Consider the following 27,894-nt stretch of genomic DNA (forward strand, 5'->3'; position numbering starts at 1 on the left):
ATAACAAATAGAAGCACAAGAATAACAACTCATAGACTCTTAGTGGCATACAGTTTCATCCACAGAAGACGAGCCAGGGTCAGGTTTCCTGGTTGGAATGCGCAGTAAAAAGCTCCAAAATCCACCAGGATTGCTGACAACTCTGAAAATGAAATACTTCAAATAAGGTAAAATGAATAAAAGAAAGGCAAAGCAGTGAAGCTTCTTTGTCTGTTTTTAAAATGATGCTTTACGAATGCAGGTTAACCCAAAACTATCCACAGATGTGTTCCAACCTGTTGCTCCTGTTCAGCCTTAGACTAGCATTCTTTCTCCTCTTTTCCTTTAAATACTGAGGTTGCTGACTAGCAGAACACTGAGAAAGATTACCGCCGTCACCCTAATGACCACAAAACATTTAATAAATAGTAAAATGAGGCAATCTTCATTTCAACAAAGACAATTTGCTTCACATATTAAGCATATAAGCAAAGCGAATTGAGAGACATAATGTGATGCTAACACTTAAGTGTTTACAAAAGTATTCCAATGCAACGGTGAAGAACAATATTGACTAGGCTGGCAAGAAGGCAAGCATCCTCCCTTGAATGTGCCAGAAAAAATTATTTAAATTTTGTGGCTGCTGACCCATAATAAAATTTCCCAAACAGCTCCATCAATAAGAAATAACACCACATGTACTCCATTCAACTGCATGAATCCTATTTCCCATTTAGCTATATTTGCAGGCAAAATCTGAATCAGTATCCACAAATAACTGACAACAGTCAGAAAGGTAATACTTTTTCAAAATAACTTGAATATATAATTTTAATTATAATTGTAACACCCAGTGCAAAAGGCCGCCATCCCATATGGGGAGGGCAAGATGTACGCATCCTTCCCTCCGAGCTTGGAGAGGCTTCCCATTATTTGAACCTCTAACCATCAGGTTTCGATTTAACTCCCATATCATTGAGCCAAAGCTTGCCCTTACATTTTTCTAATCAAAATGGTGTTTCAAAATTAGTTGACAAGCGCATCCGAGTAAAGACCATTTTTTGAAATATAAGCATTTCACTATAACATGATAGCATGAAGTTTTGAATTTCCATTTCAGACATTTCAAAATATTAGAAGGAAAAAATCAGAAATATTAAATTTTGAGAAAAAATTAAGGCATTTGTGTGTATGTGCGTGTGTGTGTGTGAGAGAGAGGGCCCCAGAAGGCAGGGGCCACTTTTGACTGAGAAAAGGAGCAAGGGTTAAAATTATCTTTTCCTGTTTTTTTGTATCATATAAAGTGACAGATCCATGACAGGATTAAATAATTCACAGGATGGAAAGAAGAAGAATTATATTAGTCACCACTTCTAGTTTTGAAAATCAAAATTCCAAAACAAATTGATGATTTGTCTCTTGTGGTTCGAGGATGCTGCCATGATTACAAGAACTCCAGAAAAGGGCTCAAAACTTCAAATAGCCGAATGCACATGGTGAGACCTAATGGTGGTGTTTTTTTTGTTGTACATGCTTTAGAAATACTGAAGCCAACAAATTCGAGCTTGTGGAAGATCTGTAACAAATCACATATACTGTCACAACTAAATAGACAGATGCATTTATTACATTGAAAGAGGAGCTATGGCATTCCAGAGTGTGGTCTTTTAAAGGTGAGATGCGTTATGCATATTGGATTCATCGAGTATTAAATAGGTTGAATAATACCTGCTGAAGAGAAGCAGCTTTTGCTCTGAAAGATGCCTCAAGAAACTCAGCTTCTTTCTTAAGTTTTCGTATCCTCTCAAGATCAGAGCATGCTGCTTTTAAATGCTCTTTTCCAGAGTTTGTGCTTGATAGATGAAGCTCTTGAAGCAAACCTTCCAGTCTTACAAGGGCTTCTTCAACATTCTCTAATGCCTGGAACCAAATTCCAACTCAAACATGTCACTTGAAACGTTTAAAGTCCATAGAGCAAAACCAAAACCAAGGCAGGGCAATCACAGAATCATGGCAGTGTAAAATTTCTATATGAATGTTAACCATGTTTAACAAGAGGCCATAACCTGTACAAGCAAGATACAATGGTACTCCAATGCTAAACTCTATCACATCACGGAAGAATAAACAAAATTTAATCTATTACATAATAAATAGAATTATGAAGTGAGAATTAAAAAATATGGTAGTAAAGAAGTAGATTAGTATATAGTTAAAAGCTCTTTAAAAATAGAATCAAATATCTGATTTCAAATCAAATACTGTTCATCATGGTAGACCAACATAGGACTGTGGTAATGCGTGTGGCTGAGTTTTTTATGGCATGGTGTAAAAATAAATAAGCAGTAGTTTATACCATTGCAATAGTTTATGCCATTTTCATTGTCCCATGCATTCTATATTTTAAGACTAGTAACCTGATAGGCCTAAAGTATCTCACCCTTCTTGATTGCTCCTTTTTAGAAATAAGGGCTTGAAAGATAGAATTCACACTATTCCCAGCAACCCCATTTCAATAAACCTCAAAACCCCATAATATCCACCTCAATAACCTCCACACTATCTCAAAGCAATGCAATCATTTTTCCTTTTTTTTTTTTTTTTGGGATAGCAAAAGAAATTTATTAAGAAAGAGAGAAGAGAGTGCTAAAACCTAGAAGAGGCAAGAGATCCCCAAGGGAACAATAAACAATAAAAACCAAAACTAAAAAATAAATAAATAAATAAATAAGAACTACCAAAACCTAATTTAAAAAACCCCTCTTTAAGCCCTTCCCCTCTTAATTGATGGAACTCTGTAATCTTGCTAGTTCTTGCTGCCTTCTAATCTTTATTCTATTAGGCACCAACTGATTGAACGTCATTTCCTCCCGGGTCAGCTGGCAACAGTCTCATATCATTCAAAATTTTCTGAGCACCAAAATCCTGCACACCAATCTCCTCCATTGGAGTAGGTAACAACCCATCCCAACTATGATTAGTCACACTCTAGTCTACACCCAACTTCCTCTCAAAAATAGAACAGCCTAGATCTTCAAGCAGAGAAGGGGCCACATAAGAAATATCCCCAAGAGTGTAAAAAGAATCAGAAGTATAATCCGTATTTTCAAAAATTCAACCAACAACGGACCATTATCACATAGTAACTCTCATACTCACTGTCTTCCGCCAAGAAATACCCCCAATTCTTTTTTATAAGTCAGACCTACAACAATTCTGAGATTCCTGAACATAAAACTTTCTAGCATCATCAAATTTCAAAGTTTTCCTCCCTGCAAACTTGAGTTCTTACAACTGCTACGAACCAAAAATTTCATACCTTTCCATTCCTTGCTGATTGGCACTTATACACCTTCATCTCCACTGTATTTTCACATTCTTTTTCATCCTCTCTATTCCCAGAAGTACTTGCAACCTTTGGGCGTAACCCGTTGCCAAAGCTTTCCTCATTCTGGCTCCATCTGATTGCATCTCCTGCTCCTCAGGAGAATTCTCAACAATTTGTTGATCCCCCGCTCCTGACAATCCAACATTCTGATTTTGCAAAGATATTTCCAGAAAAAGACTAGTTACAATTGAATAAGAAGTTGCCAAATAATAATTTCTCCTCTTATCCATTAGCATGGCATCCGCATTATCAGAGGGTGAGACCAATTTATCCATACGAGAGTCCCCGACAGGTTGTACCTGGGACTCTCCATATGTTTTGTTAAAAAAGAAAGCTACTTCTGTAATCCCCTCTGCCTGATTTACCTGGGCTTCTTCAGTAAAACAGTGACAACAATTCGCTAAATGGGCCAAGTCTAGTGAAAGCATGCCCTGCCCTCTCCCAGCAAGCCCACACAACGCTTCCTGTACTTAAAAATCCACTACTCTGAAGCCCACTATTCTTAGGCCCAATAACCTGATGAGATCCATTACCCAATAAATCTACAGAATAAGGAATAGAAGGTCCACTACTCTCTGTGATTCAGGAGCAGCACGCAGGTTCTGCAGCCATGGAGAAATTAGAAGAGAGGAAGGAAGGGGAAAGGAGGAGAGAGGAGATACCAGAGAAAACTCACGTTCAATTCCAATTCACATTCATCAATAACAGCCAACAACATGGATTCCACACACTATTTATAAGAAAGCCTCTTTACATGAAATTACACACACCCCTAAAACAACATTACATTACAAATATACCCTTGCTTTACACAAATGTTACAAACAACCCCCAAATACACATAATCCTATACTAAGTAATACTAAACACACATAATAAACTACTAACTTAACCCTACAATTCCTTAACCCAACTCTTCTTAATTATTTTCCAGCAAGGGTCTTCACAAGGTCATACTTGTCCTACATCACTATGGCCCAAACATCACCATCTTCATTGATTGTTCACTCGCAGGAAACCCTAGATCTGTATCTCACCAAACCACCATCATCATCATTTCCCCTTGATCGCGCTGTGCTGCCACTACTGGACTGCCTTCACACTGGAAGTCTTATTTATTCCCACGATTAGTGCACCTCGATCTATGCGCGGATGACTCCAAAGGAGATTTTCCCTTAATGATCTCACTCCACAAATCTTCCCCTATTTTTCTTCTTCTATACCAACCTCTAAAGCTTGTATTCAATCTTGAAGCTCTTCCACGAAATTTCTCCAACTACCTCCTTTCAACCCTTCAAGAACAAAAATTGAAGATTACTGGACTCATAACTCGAGAAACCTGCAAAGCCAGCTTGGCCCTATCACCATTCACCACCACACAATCGAAGCGTCCAAATTTCTTTCTCTGAACAAAACTACTTAACCTAGGCCAAAACAAAGTCACATTCTTCAAACCAATTGTATCTCACCTACATAAGATCCCTCACCCATTAATTTTCTTTCTCGTTCTTCTCAATGAAAACCACAAAATCTCCTACCCTCGACCTCTCTATTCTCAAATCAAAGGATTTACCTTCAATTTGTACCAATCACTGGAGATTTTTCTCCATCATGGTGGTCGAACAATATCATGGTCAATGAAAAAAGAGGATATCATGGACAAGGAGAGAGAGAACGAGAGGTAGAGAAAGAGAGAGACCTCGTGTCCAAAACAATGCAATCATAAAACCATCGAGTCTCAAAGCTTTATCACTATCCATCTAAATCACATGCCCCATAACTTCCTCAACATCAAAAGGCCTTCCCAACCAAACAACTTTATTCCCCCCAATGGACTCCAATCAAATCCCTCTAACATCAATTCTCGCTGATAGACTTGTATAAGTTCCTATAGAAGTACATGATCACCTCACCAATTTGCTCATGATCTCTCACCAAACAACCTAACTCTCTCCGCCACTCGGTCACTCTATGAAACAATCTTGAGTTATAACCCCCCTCCTTCACGCATTTTATCCTCAAACTTTTGTTGCCAACTAATATTCTCTCTGAAAAGAAGCATTTCCAAATCACTCCTACGAACTCTTTCTCACCCAACAACCTACACTCCTCCAACTTGTCTAGACCTTAAATCTTGATAAAGATTTCATTTTTTTTTTTGACTCTTATATGTGGCCTCTTTATTCCACAGCTTAAAATTGCTTAATGTCAAGTTTCTCATCAATTTAACACCCTCCCACCTTTAAAATTGGCTCTCTCTGCCAAATCTTGGTATGCTCCCAAAAGAAAGGGTGTGTCAACCACATATTTTCAAATCTAAATAGGATGAGATGCCATTAAACTAGATTGGAATCTTAAAAAAAACACTTGACAATTTTCATAAACAAGCCTAAGTAAGACCTATTGAACAACATTCACAAAACATCTTCCTAAATATTGGTAAACTATCAATACAAGAAGTCTTTTTATCCCCTTTGAGCCCAAGTGAAATGACTACTGGTCAAAGTGAGACTCCCCCACTATTCATTTATTTATTTCTTCATAGAGAAAAAAAAAACTTTATTAGAGAGAAGAGAAAATACAGGAGCATAAGAAATCCTCCTTAGAAGAGAAGTCTTGTAAAGCTAAATATGGAGGTGAGAAGAAGAAAAGAAGAGGATAAACTAGGCAATGGTTTCTAAAGAGTAAAGCATACATAGAGATTGAAGACTGCTCTATTATATATTAACGATAAGAAGGCACAAAAGACAAAAACACCCCTACTCAAACCATATAATTACTAAAACAGCATATTCTCTTCTAACAATCCCCCTCAAAGTTAGAGGTGCATAAATATAACCTAACCCAAGGTTGCAAGTTGCAACCATTAGACAATGTCTTTTTTTAATAATTTTTTTGGGATCAGTAAGGAGAAATTTATATGAGCAGGGCACTAAAGCGATGTCGTCTCGTGGTACAAAATATCAACCACTCCGTAGAGTGTCGCAAACATGAAGGACTACATTAAAATCTCTAACAATTTGCCCGCTAAGTCAGCTGGAAACAACAGCAATCCACTACTCTTTGTAAATCTAAAACGGAGTAATTGTATCTTTGAAGGCTCTCTTATTTCTTTTTTCCCAAGCACACCAAAAGATGGAGAAAGGGATGAGACTTAGAGACTTTCACTTCACCACGGTGACTCTGATGCCTTTCCAAGCCCAAATCTCCCCTCCAAGAGTATTTGCAGTAACCCACTGACATCCAATCAAATTATAGAACCATATTCCACAAGTTCCTTGTCCCAGAGTAGTGGAGAAGGATATGGTTGACTGACTTTGCATCAACCATACAAATAAAGCATCTACTTGTGGCTGTAAGCCCCCTTTTCCGCAGATTGTCAAGGGTTAAAGTATTTCCATGTGTGGACTCCGAAACAAAAAAGACAACCTTTGAAGGAGCTTCTGTCCTCCAAATATGAATTCAAGGGGAGTTGTCGTAATTTGTTCACACTTCACATCAAGGAGATCTTCTTGTAGAAAGATTTAACAAAGAAAATACCATTTTTGTCCAAAGCCTATTTTGGTTCATTGGGGATGTTTTGGTTACGTAAGTTATAGAAATTTCTTTAAAAGTCAGAGTGTGCATGAAATTTCCAATATGCCACATTCCTTAAAAGAAATATTCCAAAAAATTCCTTGATCGATGATTTGGAGATGATGACAAACAATGGAATCATTTTCACAAGCCAAGATGTAGATGGAAGGAAAGGCAGCTACAAGATTCGTGTTCTTGCGCCACACATCATGCTAGAAGTAAATGTGGCCCCATTTCCCACTTGAAATCTGACAAATTAGAAAATATCATCCCATCCTTTCCTAATGATTTAAGAACTCCCACTACATAGGGTCTCCTACTCATGCATGTTATCCAACCATTATGCTTGAGCCCATATTTAGAAACAATAATATCCCACCAAAATTGGTCTTTCTCCCTTATGAACCTCCATAACCACTTCCCAAGGAGGGCTTTATTAAAAGTGATGAGGGATTCCAGCCCCAAACCTCCCAAATATATGTTTGTTTAACCACTACCCATCTAATAAGGTGATATTTTAACTCCACCCCTAAGCTTCCGCAAAGAAATCTTCTTTATACTCCCTCCAATCTCCTAGCAATTGTGCTCGATTAAGGGAAGGAGGGTAAGTCTGCCTCCTTTTGATAAGAAATTTCTTTTCCATGTTGCCAATCTCCTTTCAAACTTCTCTATAATCGGGTCCCAAACTCATCTATATTTAAATTTGGCTCCAAATGGGAGACCAAGGTAATTAATGGGAAAAGATTCCATCTTGCAACCCAAAAGACTAGCAGGAAGGTCCCCCCTCCCCTATTCTCACCACTTAGAATAAGCTCACTTTTACCAAGGTTCACTACCAAGCCTGAAACAGCCTCAAACCCTAACAAAAATGCATTGGAGGTTGACGATATGAAGAGGATCATCTTTGCAAAAAATGATAATATCATCTATAATAAGGAGATGAGAAACTTTTGTAAGCCTTCCATTTCAACCCACCTTGAAACCTCTAAAGATCCCTCCTTTAGTAGCTTTCATCAGCATGAGGGTCAGCACAACCATAACCAAAATAAACATAAAAGGGGACAACAGATCCCCCTGTCTCAAGCCTTTTGAGGAGCAAAAGAAATCAGAAGGGCAACCATTTATGAGCAATGAGAAGCTTGGAGTTTTCATGCATTGAGAAATCCAACTACACCACATACCAAAAGCCCTATTTTCCTGAGGAGATAAAGAAGAAAGTTCCTTGTTGACATGATCAAATGCTTTCTCCATATCCAGATTGCAAACTACTCCTTTTTTCCCTCCATCAGATAGGCATCCACCACCTCATAGCAATAAGGGCGGCATCCATAATCTATCTTCCAAACACAAAAGCATGTTGATACTAACCAATGACTTTCGGTGTTGCATTTTTTATCCTCTCAGCTAGGAATTTGGCAATGATTTTATAAATGCATCCCAACAAGCTAATATAGCTGATATCCTTGATGTTAACAACCTTAACTTTCATTAGAACAAGAGTGACAAAGGTGGTATTGAAACAACTGACATTCTTGATATATGAAACTCCTTGACCACATTTAATATGTTGTGCTTGAGAAGGCTCCAGTTAACCTACAAGAAAGCCAAGGAGAAACCATCTTGTCCAAGTGCTTCATCCCTATTTGCAATTTTAAAGAGCTTGGTGGACCTGCTTCATCGAAGGGTCACTTAAGACACCCCGTAGTGTAGGAACTGAGAGATCTCAAATTGATACCATCCACTATAGGTCTCCAAATCAGTCATAGTAAAAATCACAAACACCTTTTTTAAAATCCTCTTCCTTTGTCAAGGTGATTCCCCCAATTTCAATGTTGGATAATGTGCTAAATCTACGATGAGCACTTGCTGTCCAATAAAAGAATTTTGTACTATGCTCCCCCTCCTTAAGCCATAAAGCTCTGGATTTCTACCCCCAAGATATTTCTTCAAGATTAATTACCTCGTTCAATTCCTTCTTAAGCAGAGCTCTTTTGGCCATTTGTTCATCATCAAAACCCTGGATTATTTCCTAGTCATCAAGTTCTTTGATGCCATCAAGGATAACAGTCTTCTTCGCTTGGGCATTTTCAAAAGTGCTTCTATTCCATATATTTAGTTTTTCTTTTAAACCTCTCAATTTTGTGGCAAGCACAAAACTAGCCTTCCCCGTGACTTGAATAGAGGACCACCAAGTTTTCACCAACTCCCGAAACCATCATGCTTTAACCACATATTTTCAAAGAGAAAGGGGGTTGGCCCCCATTTAACTCCCTTAGTGTTCAGGGTGATAGGGAAGTTATCTGAAATGGGCCTATGAAGTAGACTCTGAGTCACGTGGGGAAAGTGAAGTTCCAAATCTACTGAGATTAGGAACCTATCGAAACCATTAGGCAATGAAATTTTAAACATCACCAAAATAGAGTCCTCATAGCCGCTCAAAAAACAAAGGTCAACTTCAATGCCCTTTGCCTTATCATGAAACATGGGATTCTAGCAATATAAATGACAACTTGATTCTCACAAAACAAATCTATTGGTTTCATAACCAAGAATCCCATCTATAACATAAGAGACTTCTACCACATAGGCTTAGTATGAGCCATAGCTTGGTTCTGCTTCAACACCAGATCTTGCTACATTAGCTTGTTTCTTGATATGCCATGTAATGAGATTACCTTCCACAAATGTATAATATCCCATAGTAAACCTTTGATCATCACTAAAGCCAACCCAATCTACATCAAAGTATCCAATCATCTCACAATTTCTATTACATTTATTAATCAAACTCCACCAAAAGAGCCTTTGAGATGCGTAGAATCCTAAAAAAACCAACCAGAGTTGCTTGACATTTTCCATAATCTAACTCACCATCCACAAGATATGCCAAGTGTAACGATGGGATGATAGATAGATTAACTTACCAAACCAACTACCTATGTCGATTTTTTGTCTTAAATATTCGATCACCAACATCCCCAAATAACTTCACTTTGGTATCCATGGGAGCATTTTTAGCTCCCAACATCCCTATCTCGCTTAGAAAGTCCAAGGTTTCTTGATTTGAAATTTTTCTTGCAACCATTGCTTGGCATGTTCAATCTCGCTTTGGTCACTACCAATGATGATATCATCAACATAAACTACTAGAAGAACCATAAATGTCTCCTTTTTTGCAACAAAGAACGAATGATCATAGTAGTCAATAAAACCAAAGCGACCACCATACAAAATTTGTCAAATTAAGCTCAAGGAGATACTCAAGATTTAAGACCATAAATGGCCTTGCGCAACCTAAAAACCTTACCATCCTCCCCCTAAGCAACATACCACAGATATTGATCATGTATACCTCTTCTTGCAAATCTCCATACAAGAAAGCATTTTTCAAATCTAACTACTATAAAAGCCAATCAAAATTAACTGCCAACAAGATCAATATATAATAGTCAAAAGAGAAAGTATCAAGATAATCAATACCATACATTTGGTGTACCCTTTGGCACACAATTAAGCCTCAAGCCATTCCATAGATTCACAAAAAGATATTTAATGGTATAAACCAAACAACGTCTAATTAACTCTTTACCAAAAGGAAGATCCACAAAGTCCCTTGTCCTCAAGTGGTTAAGGCATCCATATCCACATTCATTACATGTTTCACCCAGGAAGCAGTTCAATGTTTGAGGAAGGGATAGGACAAAGGAAATAGACAAGGCAAAATAAAGCAGAGGACTAGCAAGGCGAAGAACTGAAACATAATTAGCAATATGAGTAAGCAACTAGGATTGCTAAGTACATGCTCGGGTACCTTTCCAATGAATGGCAAATCCAAATCATCTTCATAACAAAAAGTCAAAAAGCAATTAAGGGCAAAACAAGTAGCTGGATGGTGGTAGTGATGTTTGTGCTTTCTTTTGGCCTTTCATAAACCATCCATTGTTTCTCTTGTTTCTTTGGGTCAATAACTAATGGATTTAGAAGAGCAGTGGAAGCTTTCTCTTGAGGGATAATGGTAGGAATAGGAGGATAGGACTAGAAATCATTGATGCACTCAAAATTGATTGATCCAAGGAGGATTGCCACTAGAGAAATAAGATGACAACTCAAAAAAGGTAACATTTGAACTAACATATTTCCTACAAATGTGGGGAACATCTATATACTTTCTCTATTCTCAAGTACCGACAAGAACACATTTAATAGCACAAGGGGAGAGAACTTGTCTTGACTAATACATGCAACGTGAACAAAATATGATCACTCAAAGACACAAGGCACAATAGAGAACATGTATGTTGTTGGATACACGATAGAAAAGGAAATTTGTCCCCCTCGAACACTTAAAGAAAATAGGTTATGAAAGAGCATTGATAAAAAAAAATTTAGAAACATGCATATGCAAGAGCAAAGATTGTGCTATGTCTAGAAAATGTTTATTTTTCCATTCAACTGCTCCATTCTAAGGGAAATGTAGACATAGTGTTTGATGAATAATCCCTCTAGCCAAGACAAAAGACTAAAGCTCATTTTAAACAGTTTCAAGTGCATTACTAGAAAAAATTTGATACAAAGGACAAACTAGGTTTTTTTTCTAGGTAGAATTGAGTAATATATTAAGAAATTTAGAGTGGCCATCTTAATAAATAGATCTTGGTCATATGCAAAAAATCATACAAAAAGACTCAAAATATTGATGACAAATCATATTCTTGACAACACCAAATATGTGAATAAATAATAGAAAACAATGATTTACTATGAGACTCAATTCTAGATGGGAAAAAATGTCCTAAATATACTTTTCTAATTGACATGCAAACTACACAAAACAAGACTTGAACACTAAAAAAACATCTTGCAGTCTTTTATAGGGTGGATAACCCAAAAGGGCACACACTAATCCAGCGAAACATCACAAGTAGGAACTGAAGAAGACACATGACAAGATCAAGTGATCAACAGCATGATTGCCGAGAATTGAAACGATGAACTCTTTATCCCAATACACTACCTTTGCCACGACCACCATCCAAACCTCGTCCTCACCCTTCAATTTTCCTTCTTTCTTTTGATAAAAAAAAAAAAAATAGAGATTGCATTAAGAAGTACAAAAAGGAGCACAAGAAATGCTTCTTAAGAGATACAATAACGGAAAAAAAAAACAAAAAACAAAAAAAAGAAATTAAAACAGAGCCAACCAATTGCACCATAAATCCCAAACAGAAAACCCTTTAAAAATCCTGCTGCAAACACCTACAATGTGCAGCCTGCTCTAACTAAATCCGCATAAAAATATGAGTATTCCACTCCAACAGAATATCCTTCCCCATAAAAATATTAGCATTCCGCTCCAACCAAATCTCCCACAAAACTGGGAAAGTCACACACCTCCATGAAGCCAAACCACCTTTACCCCTTCCAAAAACTATAGATAGCCAACAAATCCTCCATCGACTTAGGATAAACCCAACTCTCACAATATAAGCCAAAAATATTCTTCCATTCCCTTCAAGAAAAGGAGCATCAAAAGTACAGGTGGGAAGCAAATCTGAATTTTCAAAAAAAGAGAGACGATACATTCGAAGATAAAGCCTTGAAAGACCTCCTACTCTGCCGTAGATTGTTAGTGTTAACACTATTAAGAACAACCAAACAAATAAAAGCCTTAAACTTTGAGGGACTTTCTTAAACTTTGAGGGACTTTAGCCTTCCAAATAGATATATGAAGAGCAGGAAATACAAGTCTTTATTGGTTAAATGCTCCAAAAACATAAAGGTTTACAAGCATACTCCCTCAGAAGAATCAAGAATCGGACCAATAGTCTCTCCTTTCAGAAAGAAGCCTACCATCCAATAAACGTGATAAGAGGGCGAGCTCCAACACCTCCCTATCATTAAGAGCCTTGGGAAAATGAAAATCTCAATAATAACCATCTCATTGGAAATAAAGAATGAAGAAATAGATTCATTGTGCAAAGAGGACAATCTATAGAAATGGGGAAAAGATGGGTAAAGAGAAGAACCGCCCCCACCCCCCACCCAAATGTCTTCCTAAAACTACATACAAAACCTATTTACCACAATCAAATTTGAATGAGGAATAAAAAGAGGATATAACTGCGAAATACCCTCCCAAGGACTTTCACAAGAACATATCAACCCCATATCCTCCAAAAATTCCTGTACCACGTTAGAGGCAATGCTGACCATAAAGACTGCAAGCCATCTTTGGTGATCCATTGGACTCTAACATATGCTTCATTCATAGATGGTATAGACTAACGAGCAAGAATCTGATTGTCAATGGGTTGAAGTTCAGACCTCAACCCAGACAGAAACTTGGCAGCCAAGAATTTTGCTTCTTGTCTCTTAAGTATCTCAGCACTGGAGATAGATGTTGGGTTCCTTTGCCATATCCTTCAGAATGTTACAATAATTGCTAAAGGACCTACCTTCTTGGTCATATTTGAAGATATTTCTCATATAAGTCAAAAACATGAGTTTGATGTTTATCTTGTGAGAAGCTTTCATGAGATCAGTCCATACGGCCTTGGCTGTTGTATGAAACATCATGTTTGCAGCAATTTGTGGATCCGTTCTATTCTGCAACCACACAAGCAATACGTCATTCTCTTTCATTCAATCTTCATAATCCTTCAAGTCTGGAGAGGAGAATGCACAAGATACTTGGATTTGCTTATACATTAATATATACACACGCTGAGACTGCAACACGTAGTTGGAGCAACCAACCAATTTGATGGGTGTGACCTGTACGTTAACAATATCAGAAGCTCTCTCTGCAGAGGCCATTAAAACCACCTCCAGAACACTGCAATCTACCCGTATGGGAATGAACAGCAGAGAAACAATGCACAATCAAGCAACACACACTGGCATAGAACAGCACTTCAAGAGTTCAAAGGTCCAGAACTTCACGAGACAGGTATGAGCACAGAACTGAAGTTGCAATATCCTATTAGGAATTGCTTAACCATAAAGAACAGGAAAAACCACAACAAAGCACTGTAGGCACTTAATAGATAACCTGGCAGCAACTACAGGTATTATGGCTGGCAGCAACTAGAAGTGAGTTCAGGCAAGAATAGGAAACAGAATCATCAAACACCAACCAAAACCAACCAGCAACTGATAAGAGATTGAAATAAAATCATCAAACACCAACCAAAACCAACCAGCAAACTGATAAGCGATTGAAAGAAAATCATCAAACACCAACCAAAACCAACCAGCAACTGATAAGAGATTGAAAGCAATCAATCATGAATACAACCAGAATCAAAACAACACTATCATGCTACAACCAGCACGCTGAACAGCAGAACAGCAGCAGCTGTACACCAGAAACAGGGTATAACTGACTTCATATTAGCAACCACTGCAAACACACACAGCATCCTATCAGGGATGCTGCACAGCCTAACTGAGAGGAGGAGTGTCCCTAAGCGACTCTAAAACCAAACAGAAAATCAGATTTGAGAACTGGTTAGGGAAAGTAAGGAAAAAAACAGAAAAACACAGCATCCAAAATAAGCTCACACAAATCAGATTCACAGGAGCTCAGTGCTCTAATATCATGCTCCAAAGTTAGAGATGGAGGAGAGAAGAATGGAAGAAGAAGAGAGAGAGAGAGAGAGAGAGAGAGAGAGAGAGAGAGAGAGAGAGAGAGAGAGAGAGAGAGAGAGGAGAAGAAAAGAAGAGGAACAAACAGGCGGCAGTTTCCGGGAGCATAGATACAGCTCCAGATCTGCCCCTCTTATATACAAATAATTAAAAAAAACCATACATACAGCCCTAGATCTGCCCTCTTATATACTAATAATTAAAAAGAACCATACATACAGCCCTAGATCTGCCCTCTTCTATACTAAGAATTAAAAAGAACCAAACAACAAAAACCCCTCACTCAAATAGCATAATTATTAATAGCATATTTTCTTCTAACAAGAAGAAAATCAAAAAGAAAAGTCTGAGAAAACATAAAAACTGTACTGTCAACCAATCAAGCTGAGGATCAGAAAAAGAAAACCCTTTAAAATGACCAGCTGCAAAAGTGCATTGCCACATACTAAATCTTATCCCAGAGCTAGAGAAATACATCCTCTTTCCCGAGAAAATATAAGCATTCCTCTCCAACCAAATACCCCACAAAACAGCAATAAGAATGTACACCTCAACAAATCAGAACCATCTCTACTCCTTCCAAATCCTTTAAAAAAGTAGTTAAAATCTTCCACCAACTCGAAAGAAAATCAACTCTCCAAATACTTTGATTGAGAGCTCCAAGAAAATGAGCAATGAAGAAACAGGTGACAGGCAGATTATGAAATTTCAAAATATTAATGCGTCATATTTAACAAATAGCAAAATTGCACTTTCCTTTTTCATTTATAAGTTTGACTGAAAATCAAGATAAACTCTGTGATGCCCATTTCCTAATTCTACATCATCTTTGGAGAGAACATTTAAGTGGCTTATAAGTTAGGGCAAACCACCTACAACGTGACTTTGCATAAACATTTTTCGTGTTACAAATTATATCAAAACTGGGTAGCACCTTTCTTACTTTAACTCAAGTAGACAGCCAAACACATGGCACAAATGCATTTTATCACATGGGGAACTAGACAGTAGAGCGAAGCAAATTTGTGTCCCACTACAATGAGACTAGGCTTTTGACATCAGCTTACAACGTGGGGAAATGTTGGGTATTTGAGTGGTGAATATTGCGATACACCAGTTCACAAACTCCCTGCGGAGGGAAGATTTTTGTTCCTTATAATTTAGCAAGGCTACTATCAAGTAACTTGACCAATAAAGCCCGGTCTTGCTGACCAGCTCAAAAGTTTTCAGGCTACAGGGTTTGGCCTGGAGCACTACAGACACTCCATCTCTTATTCATTTGAACTCCTTAATAAATTGGTGACAAAAGGATCTTTTCTGTAGTAAGACACAGAAATTTCTTTTGAGAGAGGGAGATAGAGAGAGAATTTGTCTCCTAACACTTCGCTATGTAGGGTCACTCTTAAAATGGGCCAACAAATTTTGAAAACTTTTTCCCTCTTCTAGCATTTTAAAAAAACATTGCTCCAAGCCTCCAAATAGCATTAAAAAATCTCACAAGAATGCACAATGAAAAAATGGAAAAACAATTTCAAAAGTTTCATCAAACGGTTTTCCCAAATTATAAAATCAAGGCCAACAAACTGTCAGATCTATGACTGTCCAGCTGGGAACCAGAGTCCTTAGAATCTAGATTCTCATGGATAAAAAATGAGGGAGAAATTTAGGAATCTAATACACAACAAAAACAGGTAAAATAGACAATTCACATATGACAAACAGGGTAGATAGGCAGTTCAATATTCATTTAATGAGAGAAATTGGTAACGGGTGAGTGACAAACAGTCAAAGTGATCTGAAATAAATGTCTTTTACAATAGATGATGGATACCTTATCAAAAGAACCCAGCTCTTGTGCAATCTGTGAGGAAGGTCCAGATCCAGCTGTCTCAACAAAATTCTTAGCACTATTTTCCTTCATTTCATTCCTATATCAGAACAATCACAGCATGTTCTACAATTAAACATTTTAAACAAAGGTGATGTTATGAATTCAAATTAAGGAAATTCAATAGTCGGACAGAGATGGCCAAAATGATTCCTGTTTTATCATGGATTTGGCTGTGTGAATCAACCACCTAGAAATAAGAAAAATAGAAACAATAAAACTATAAACAAGAGACAAAAGTGTCATGTCATAAGAATTGCAAAGGAGTGATCCAAGAAAAGTCAGCCCCAGCAACCTCCTTTCATAACCACAATGTCAAGTTCAACCAGGTATATTTTCTCTAAATTCCACTATCAAATTTTTCTGCCAAGAAATAATTATGAAAAAGGACCCATCAAGCACAGATTTGGGAAGCTTGTGTTTGCTTCTTGTTGCTCAAATGCACTGAGAGACAGGCAGCGACTATGAACATCAATGGTTTTAGTGCTCAAGTATTTAGGCTTTTACTGGGATCCAAGTCTTAGATTCTCCAAGACCCTAGAGCCTTTCCATTTGCCTTAGCCATATTAATAGATGTGCCTTGGTCAACTTCCATATGCCTAACATTACGAGTGCATTTGGTTGGGGAAGAGGAGACAAGAGAAGAGAAAAAAATAGTTTCTCTACTTCTTGTGTTTGGTTCACATAAAGAGGGAAGAAGAAAGAAGTGCAGAGAAAAAAGGGGGAGAAAAAGGCCACTTTTTCCCCTTCCCAAATCAGAGAGATTTGAAGAGAAAAGAAGAGAAACCAACTCATAACTTTGCAAAAAGGCAATTATTTTCCTGAACAAAGTAGAAAAGTTCCTAAAATCACAAATCTCACGTATGTCATTTAATTTTTATATGGATAGATTATTTCTAACGAAAACATGACCAATAAAAGTGGTGTGACCAAGGATTTCGATGTGCACATAGATTTGTTCTGCATATAATGGGATTTTGTTCAACAGGATTAATCTTAAAAAATTATATTTCTTTTTTGGTAAAATTTTCTATTTTATATACTATCATGCCTCATCATCCTGCACTTCCCTCACAAAGACAATACCGTAAAATTGCCAAACATCTTCTTTCTTTCTTTTTTTCACTCCCATTAGTTGAACAAAACAGGAAAAAAATAAATACCTCTTCTCTTTTCTTCTTTCCTTGCACAGTAATTTGAAATATTTAAAATAAAAATAATTTAAATTTCGGATCAATCAAGTGCATGAGTGAAGCTGAAGTACTTAACCTTTAGTATATTGTCAATATTTGTGTTACATACAGTCATAACTAATTACTCATGCAATTTCACCCGTAACATGAATAGAGGTGTACAGCATGTGATTATGTGTACTTGGGTGGGTGTGGGGGTGTGCGTACATGCATGTGAGCATGTGAAATATATATATATATATATATATATATATATCAATGTTTAGCTTTCATCTGCTTACTTTAATATCCCCAGTTCTCCCATGCAATCCAATAGCTTTGTGTGCCTGTGGAATTGAAAACAGAACATTCTGCTTAAGCACTTCAATATAGCTCTTAATTGTTCGAGTATTCATGAATTATAGGTTCAATTACCCTTTAGAAAGAAATCTTGCTGCCTTAACACTAGACGGGTCCTCCAGCCATTTACTGTATTTTATGAAACTCTGCATCCAATAAGAGCAAACATCTAATACCTGCGGGATAGCTTCAGTATTGGGTGGACCCTGTTGTCTACTTTTATGGCCATGGAACTGTTTTGAGATTGCCATGTTGCCTCGATAGAAAGGAAGCCAATCCAGCTCTTCACAAACTACCTATGGAAATGAAATTAGATATTAGAAATTATGCCTGAACATGATATGTCAGCAGTTGGTACTTGATAGTGAAACCAATACCATTTTCCCTCTCTTCCCTCTATCTTCTTACTTTAGTTGTTGCATTATGTGTGTGAAATTATGGTGCATCTAGTTGTTTCTGCATTATCACTACAACTCTAGAGGATTGATTTGATTACAAAAAAGAAAAATATTTCCCCACGTAAGAATGCACTATTTATTGAATGAAATTTGTGCTAGTTGACTTGTACGATTCATCCAATTTATACAGCAAACATGCCATGTTTGTCAAATGATACGCAAGAAATATGAAATTTGCATATGTTTTTAACTGACTGAACGAGACATCACTGCTTATATGAGCTGTTCATAGCTGCAGAGTTTTCTGGGTATTTTTATAAACATTTATTTTATTTTTTATTAGATTATTTGTGCAACATATATTTAATGAAATTATCCCCTCACTGATTTTGAATTTGAATTAAATTAGAGTATCTTTGTGAGTCTTTTTCAGTCTATTATCTTGGGTAAGTTATTTAAAGAGAATATTCTTTCAAATATTTGATTTCAAACATGGACTTCAAAAGAACTCCTGGAATAATGAATTAGATTTAAATTTCCTTAACATAAAGATATTTTTACGTTAAGGAAATCTATTTAAACTTGAGGAGAAATGCTGTAAGAAACTTAGTTTTATAAATATATATATATATATATATATATATATATATAAAAGGAAAGATGTTAGAAAAAAAAAAAACCCACAAAAAAATTATAAAAAATCAAAAATCAAAATGTCAAAAGGATAAAAAATGCAATCAAGGATTCAAAATATAAGGCCCTTCAGTCCTGCTGGACATCTGCAAAACACGTCCCCTTAAAAGCCAATAGAGATGCCATGCAACATATCCTATCCTAAAGCAAAGATACATTCATCCCCTTTACACTAAAAATATGTGCATTCAATGCCAATCAGAGCGCCCATGAAACAGAAAACTCTGCACAACTCCACAACCAAACAGCATCCTTACTCCTCCCCATTACGGTCAAAATATGTGCATTCAATCCCAATCAGAGCCCCCACGAAACAGAGAACTCTGCACAACTCCACAACCAAACAGCATCCTTACTCTTCCCAAAACCTCAAAAGAATGGCCATAAGATCTTCCAGAGTCTTCGAACAAACTCAAACTGGTCCAAAAAGCCCAAACATCCTGCTGCATAAGCCACAGGTAAATGACCAGCAGAAGAAGAGATGAGAAGCAATAGCCAAACTATTAAACAAACCATACAAACAATCACAGTAGATGAGAGGGTGTTTGTCTAATGCTACTTTTTTAGATTATAAATGGAGAGCCTAAATCCTGGTTTAAAGCTTTGAGTGGCATTGGCAAGGGGATCCACTTTCAACTTTATTGTTCGTTCTTGTGCTAGATGCCTCGAGTATATTGGCTCATAGGGCTGTAGATAGAGGTTTTATTTGAAAGATTGAGCTGAGGAATGAGGGTGTTATTCGATTTGTGGATAATACCATTTTCTTCTGAGAGGATCATAAGGAGTATCAATTAAATGTGATTACTATTTTGCAATTTTTTTAGATGATTGTGCTTTAAAAAAAAAAAAAAATTGGGGAAGGGTGGTTTAGCTTGTATTAATGTGAGCAGGGAAAGAGCTTTGGAGCTGACCTCTTTAGCTGGTCGTGCTATTCTACAGTGGCCTCTTACTTACATAGGTGTTCCTTCAGGTGGCAATCCAAGGTCACTTGTGTTTTCGAATTATGCAGTGGAGAAAGTGTCTCAAGTGGTTAGATGGGAGGAAGTGTGTCATATTTTCTCGAGGGAGGGGGAGTATCACCTTCATTCAGCCTTATCTTCCAAGTAGTCCTCTCTATTTTTCGTCTATCTTTAGAATTCCAGTGGGATGGCTAGAAATATTGGCAGAGTCATGAGAGATTTCGTATGCCTGGGATGGGGGAGAAAGGGATCATGTGGTGAGTTGGAAGTTAATTTGTAGGTCTAAAAAAGAGGGGGTTTGGACCTTGGTTGGTTGGTGTCCAAAAACATTACCTCAATGGATAAAGGGTTTAGGTGTTTTCCTTTAGGCAAACCGTCCTTTTGGCACAAAGTTATTAGATGTAAATTTAGCTAGCAGGGAAATGGGTGGGATGCTAATGTGGGGTTAACATGTTCTCTGGAGAGCCCTTGGAAGTGTATTTCGCAGATATATCCTCTTTTCACACCTTGTATTAAATTTATTTTGGGTTGTGGGTTCTGCATTCAGTTTTTGGAGGACATTTGGGTGGGTGACTCTTCATTTTACAACTCTTTTCCTCATTTGCATGGGTTGTCCTCTTTGCACAATGAATCCATTTCCTCCTATCCCATTTGGGATGATTTCTCTTGGGACTTTCATATTCATTGGTCTCCTAAATTTTTGTTACACCCAATTGAAACCCCACCCTATGCCCTCCCCCACCCCCCCCCCCCCCCCAAGTGCCAATCAGATTTACACTCATGACTCAACAATTACAAATACTGAAAACGAAGTATGCTGACCTCTACGTACAGTTGATAGGAACTTATTGATGAAAGTTGAGGATAGTATAACACACTGCCCCCAATAAGGTATCTGCAAGAGAGAGAGAGAGAGAGAGAGGGAGATAAACACCAAAAGAAAAGAAAAAAAACTTTAAAAAGTGTCATCTCAAATGAGGAAAAACAAGTACCAAGGCTCTTACCTTATGTAGCCTTCAATGGGATCATCTATGACATCAAAACCATTTGCAAATAAAAAAGATTGGGTGCTTCTACCCAAGGCAATAAAGAATCCGAAAATAGCCAAATCTCTCTCCAATACCTGCAAATAAGCATCAAATTTTAACAGCTTTCACATAACCAAGATACAGCAACAGCATGGAGGAAAAGGATTTAAGTGTGCAGGGAAAGTAATAGTTCTATGATAGATGATTCTCATGCCATTTCCCAAAAAGCACCCCCCAAAAAAAGGGCACACGAACGTCAAGAAATGGATGGTAATTGAAATTCTAATGTAAATGAGAGCACATTCAATGGCTGAGGGTACTTGGGATGACTTTTAACCAAATAATTTTTAAGGTTATTTGAGTCATAAGCCACCTAAGTTAGACTTAGATTTGCCCATTTCTCATTCAAAAAGTACTAGAACTTGTACTTAGAAGTCCTTAGTATATGCAATCTATGTAGCGAGTAGATTTCTTTCAAACTTTCTCGCCTATGGTGCCATTGAATTCTCTTCAAGTTTTGATTTCCTTGGCCAGTAATTTTGATTGGACACTATGTCAATTAGATGTTAAGAATGCATCCTTGCATGGACCTAAAAGAAGAGGTGTACATGGAAAAACCTCCAGGTATATTGCTCAAGAGTGAGTGTGTTTCATGCGCTGGTCTTGGCTAGACATTCTTAGCCTATGTTTATTGCACACAACAATAGCATTGGATGGGCCAGTGGAAGGCTTCTTAGCCTCCTCAGTTTGGCTAGAGTTGGCCAGTCTCTCCCCCCACCAACCAGCTGAGGCTAAGGGAATTAAAAAGGCATTCAAATCAAAAGGTGAAAAAAAAAAAATCTATCTACGTCCTATCCCATCCCTTATAGATGGCAGATCAAACAAGGGATGGGATAATTATCCTGTCCACTCCAATCCAATCCCATTCAGCTAGTCCATTCCTACAAAATCTTAGCCTAAAAAAGAAACATATCCCAAGGGGAGAGTTGCAAGGTTTGTAAGTTGCATACGGCTATCTACGGGCTTAAGCAATCTACTAGGACTGGTTTGACAAGTTAAGGATGGCAGCTAATGCTTTTGAATTTATCCAAAACTACTTTAGTCGTTTTCTATTTGTCTAAATGATGGAGACAGGTGTGTTGCTTCTGCCAATTTATGTTGATGATATTATCATCAACAGGCACTAACTCTCAAGAAATTGGAGATGTCTAGTGTTGGCTTTAGAGTAACTCCAAATCAAGGGCCTGGGTATGCTTCATTGTTTATTAGGCAAGTTGGCATTGAAATTGTTAGAACAAGTAAATGGTTAAGCTCGTCACAACAGAAATTTACTTTTATGTTTGCTCAATGAAACCAATATGCTGGGAGATAAATCACCTAATAGCCCCCTAGATCCAAATGTGAAGTTATCCAAGGATGATGGACCAGATTTTAGAAACAAGCATTAATATAAAAAGCCTCTCAGAAAACTTATTAAATATGTCAATAGATTTGTCATATTCATTGTTGTGGGAGTGGTTAGTTTATGGAAAATCTCAAGAAGGCAACTTTGGGATGCCGTATGTAGGATCCCGAGATACCTCAGAAGCTCTGCTGATAAAAGGTTGGTGTACAAGTGTAGTAGGAGCTTTGATATTGCGGGATTCTCTGATGCCTATTGGGCTACTTTAGCTGAAGATCAGAGGCCTGTCTTCATATGTTGTAATCTTGTCACTTGCCATGGTAAGAAATAGATTACAGTTGCAAGGGTAAATGCTAAAGCAAAATACAGAGCTACACATGGGTTTAAATCATGGTAACAGTCCGCGTAATGGTAAAGGTTGTGGTGTCACAGGTGCAGCCATCACAGACGTTACGTAATGGGTAACAAACATCGCATCTCTGAATTCATTTTAAGCATTAAAAAATTTCTTAAAAAACATATAGACTCACATGTTTCGATCCTAGAATCCTATATACTAATGATTTCTAGTAAATTAATCCCTTTAAAAATAACATATACTACAAGAATTGGATGTCATTTCGGTGCTTTAGTTGCTATTGGCAAGAAGAAGCATGCATTTGCTACTTTTCTCTACTTTATTGATTACAAGTGAAATTCAAAATAAGAAATATAAAATATAGAATGCCACCTTTTGTACTCTTCTAGAATTTAATGATATTTTTCGTATCCGAAATATAAAATATAGAATGCTCATATGTTAAACAAGGAAAAAATGCATGCAGTAGAGCATATTTTTTTATCTCCAAACTAGGTGTAGGAAAAACAGAAAAAAATAAAATAAAATAAAACAGAACTGAAAGAACTTAGGATACAAACATATGTAATTTAATGAGAGAAAAAGTTGGGTTTACTTGAATGGTAGTTATTAAAACTAGCCATGGACACGCACACTATGACTTTCTATTCTTTAAAATTTTTAAAAAATTATAAAGAAAATAATAAAAAATTAAATAGTAAATAGGCATTTTGCAATAGTTGTAGATAGTTATAGGGGTCTTTTGAAATAATTATGAGTAATTATAGGGATAAATTTGATATAATTATAAGGGTATTTTGGAAGAGTTGTGAGTAGTTAATGGAGTATTTTGGAATAATCATTGATAGTTATAGAGATAAATTTGACATTTTTGAAAGAGAACACCAAAAAGGAAAATCCCCTTTATAGTAGCATAGAAAATACATATTATGTCAAGGAAAATAAACCCCAAAATTATTTTTTTCAATAAAAAAATCACTAACTAAATAAATCAACTTAAAATTGAGTTCCTAAGCTTCAATAAAGGGAAAAGAGAGGAAAATGCAAAAGCACGACTCAAAAACCTGTTTTAGTCATTCATTACCAATCGGCACTATAACAGCCCATAACAACCCACAACAGCCCATAATAGCCATTGTGGTACTATAATAGACCATAACAACCGTTATGGCTGTGAACAGGAGTACCTCTAAGATATCACCCCATAATGGTCTTCGAAACCATCATACCATTATGTAATACCTGTAACGGCCATTATGCACCAATTTTTAAAACTACGCTAGATAATCCTATTGACAGTTATTTGGTCATTTAGCATTATTAGTATGTGTTAGTTATGTCAGTAAATGTGAGTTAGTGAAGATATTATGGTCATTGGTATTGTACTTGGCATATATTATGAATAGAGGGAGCGACCTATCATTGAGGCTGGGTCTTCCATTATACTCAATTATTTAACATGGCATCAAAGCAAGATCCAACCTAAACACTACCATCACCCCCAAATCAAACCCTAAACCAAGCCATCTACGCAAATCAGTCAATGTAGGAGGATCAACTGTTGATATATATGTTGGATGTTTCAAATAAAAAAATATATGTTTAATAAATATTGTATAAAAATTCCCGGTTTTTATTTTAATTAAATTACATTAAATTTAATATTTTAGTTTTAACATTTTTAAAATATTAACTACTACTTTAATGTTTTGTATTTATGATGCTGGATATTTAATTTTACGGTTTTTACCTATACAAACTGTGATCCAGCTTCATTTCAAGATATCGTTTTCCTTATTCAAAATAACCTTATCTTTTACTCTTTCTTGAGATTTATATTTTGTTAGATAACTAAATTACACTACATCTCATATAGCTCCAGTGTTTGTGAGTGCACACAAAACCAAGCTAGCTAAGTAATCCTGGAGGTCATGCGCACAATGACAATATGCACCGAGAAATGTTTTCTTTAGGCGCAAAGTCAGCTTTAAGGATAGTGGTCCTTCCACGCCTCAACTTCTTGTAAGTATTTGTATTTTTATTTAATATTAATTTAATTAGTGAATGTTTTTCCTTCTATTATATTTTCAACAATCTTAAAGTCGGCTGCTATTAAATGGGAGATATATATGTGCATATATGAGACTACACTATTATTTCCCATTATTTTTCAATAGACAACATTTTAATATTTTATTCTATTTCACTAAGTGTATGGAAAAAAGTTATAATTTTTATTTTCTCAATTATACGATAATGTGATTTTTGTAAGGCAGGAAAATTTATTATCTTTAATTGTGGGGGTTCATTTGTTTTGACATTCATTCATATGTGAAACAGACCATGGTGCATAAATATGTAATTAAATTAATATGTTTGATAATTATTATTAATATTTTTGCAAAGCAAGATAGGTGAAAATAAGGCACAGTTTTTGCATGGGAACAATACTGTGGTGATGAAATCACCTAATTGGAATGTGTCACAAATGGCACGAGGAAATGAATTGGAACATGAAAATTCATACACATAAATGTGTAATTTTGTGGTGCATTATCAAAGCATTAGTTAACATATTTATGGATTAACCTAAACTAACTAAATAGTCAAATTGGGCTATTATTACTACGATTACAAAAAAGTGGGAGCACCTAGTATCAATAGAATCAAAATATGAGAATTGAGAAACAACTATTTGATTAATGATTTCCTTAACTAAAGGACTAGCTAAAAAGCTAATAGAAAATAAACATCAAGGGGGATATGTCTTAAGCCTTTAACATAAACTAATAATAATGGCAACCCAACCTATATGATTGGAGATCCCATGAATTAGGTTCAATGGGTAATAAAAAGTCATTGAGTAGTTTGGTGAGCACTATTAATTTTTTTTATCATCCCTATGGTGTTTTGAATGGTGCAACTAAAACGATTGTGAGGCTGAGTTCTCTTAATAAATTTAATCCTTTGTTAGGTGGTGTATTTAGTTGCAGTAACACACTAGATGGATTTACCTATGTGCGTGTGGAAGTGGAGCCACTTCCTATGAAAGTTTACTGGGTTAAAACTGTCTAGAGCACACATGAATATCCAGGTATGGTGCATGGCATATTTGTACCAATCCATAGGAGTTTTATGTCTAGAGATGTTATGTGAGTGATATGTTTATAGTATTATACTAAAAGAAATTGGTTCAAGAATTTAATATTCACCAAGTTCTTGTCACTCATAACATATTCTCTCTAAGTACAATTCAAACTAAAAGGTATTGTCATCCAATGCATTACATCTCGTAATTACACAATGTCGATTTTTATCTTTCTTTGATTTTTTAAAATTTGAACCATGTGGGGCATTGTTGATATTTATGTTGGATGTTTCAAATTAAAAAAATATCTGTTTAATAAATATTATATAACAGTTGTCATATTTTATTTTAATTAAGTATACGTTAAATTTAATATATTAGTTTTAATGTTTTAAAAATATTAACTACTCCTATAGCTCTGGCATTTGTGAGCGCACACAAAACCGAGCCAGCTGGGTAATCCTGGAGGTCATCCACGCAGTGACTATATGCATCGAGAAATGTTCTCTGTAGGCGCAAAATCAGCTTTAAGGATAGTGATCCATCCACAGCTCAGCTTTTGATTAGTATTTGTATTTTTATTTAGTATTAATTTTATCAGTGAATATTTTTCCTTCTATTATATTTCCAACATCAACCACACTTGTACAGCCTAGAAACAAGTCCAGAGATTGTTGGAAAACTCAGCCGTCACTGGGGCACTCCCTGGCCATTGCTGCCCTTCTCAAAACCTTCAAAGCCCTTCCATATTTCACAAAACCAACCATATGACCAACAACAAAACCCTCTGATCTGTAGATCTGCAAAACCCCATCATTGGGAACCTCCTCATGTGCCCTCATGCACCAGCATGTGACACAAATTCCGGCCACCTTTTCCAGCATTCTTTTTTTTTTTTTTTTTTTTGCAGCATGTCTTGATTACTTCCATAGACCATAATATCAAGCTATTATGCATGTTTTTTCTTCAAAAATTCAACCATTTCAAACATGCACTCATGGCAATCTTATGTCGTCGTTCCCTCTAAGTAAAAGTTCATTGGTGAGTCTCTTGGAGCAGTGGCAGCATTTATACATTGATTTTGTAAGGCTATGGCAGTGCTACATCCAGTTGTTGGTGACTCATTCGTAGTTGAATCAGTGGTTGACTCATTTGTGTTTGTTTCGGTTGGTTCGAAAGCTCACTTATGGTTGTTTTGGTTGGTCCATAAGTTCACTTTGGGAATTACAAGAGCATTTTGTTCGCTGTGTATTTCTGATTATATATCAAGGTTGTGTGTGTGTTGGGATGGCGACCTCCAACCCCAAATATGTGTTTTGTGATAACCAACCCTTTAGGCCATGGCAAATTTAAACTACTTCGATAAATTAGCATGACTTGCTTTGTTTTGCATTAAACAAGTTCATACTAGCCATGTTATTCATTAATTGAGCTGTGTTAATGGATATTGAGAATCCCATTTGACTTATTAGTGTTAGGAGGGGCTTAGATGGAAACAAATTATGAGGGATATGCCAAATACATGAACAACATAAGAAGTTCGGGCAAATTGAGAGAGAGAAAAAAAGCATGGGGCATGCTGAAACCAGGAGTGACACCTGGCAGCACTACTAACCAGCAGCAGCCACCTGGCAGCTCTGAAAACCAGCAGCCAACACCTAGAGCACAGATGACAACACTACAGGACCCTTGTTGCCAGTTGCCACCAGCTGCTGCAATCCTGCCATGTTTCCAGCCTAGAAGGAGACACTTGGCATAGGAAATTCAGAGGGAAACTTAAATTAAGTTGAAGAAGTTGAAAACCAAGGTAAGTGTTCTTAATTTTCATTTTTTCACCTAGGGATTTTGGGTATTCAAATGAAATAAGGGTAGAAACTTGCATAGAGATGAATCCTAATAAGGGAAATTCAAGCTTGTTATTTCTAATTACTTGATATGGCTGCATAAATGTTTTCTTT

General features: G+C 36.6%; 1 protein-coding gene across 1 annotated transcript in view; it reads right to left on the reverse strand.

Moving 5' to 3' along the window:
• The window catches only part of LOC131163965 (uncharacterized), a 119,846-nt gene that overhangs the window by 48,917 nt on the left and 43,035 nt on the right, over positions 1 to 27,894 (reverse strand). The window contains exons 6-13 of the mRNA XM_058120833.1: positions 21,065 to 21,183; positions 20,883 to 20,955; positions 18,086 to 18,306; positions 17,953 to 17,997; positions 16,422 to 16,518; positions 1,708 to 1,899; positions 276 to 379; positions 52 to 142 (exon numbers count right to left, since the gene is read on the reverse strand). Of these exons, the coding sequence (XP_057976816.1) occupies positions 52 to 142; positions 276 to 379; positions 1,708 to 1,899; positions 16,422 to 16,518; positions 17,953 to 17,997; positions 18,086 to 18,306; positions 20,883 to 20,955; positions 21,065 to 21,183 (942 nt within the window). The remainder of the gene's footprint in view (positions 1 to 51; positions 143 to 275; positions 380 to 1,707; positions 1,900 to 16,421; positions 16,519 to 17,952; positions 17,998 to 18,085; positions 18,307 to 20,882; positions 20,956 to 21,064; positions 21,184 to 27,894) is intronic.

The sequence above is a fragment of the Malania oleifera genome, chromosome 1 (genome assembly GCF_029873635.1).
Source record: "Malania oleifera isolate guangnan ecotype guangnan chromosome 1, ASM2987363v1, whole genome shotgun sequence".
In the NCBI taxonomy this organism is placed as follows: Eukaryota; Viridiplantae; Streptophyta; class Magnoliopsida; order Santalales; family Ximeniaceae; genus Malania; species Malania oleifera.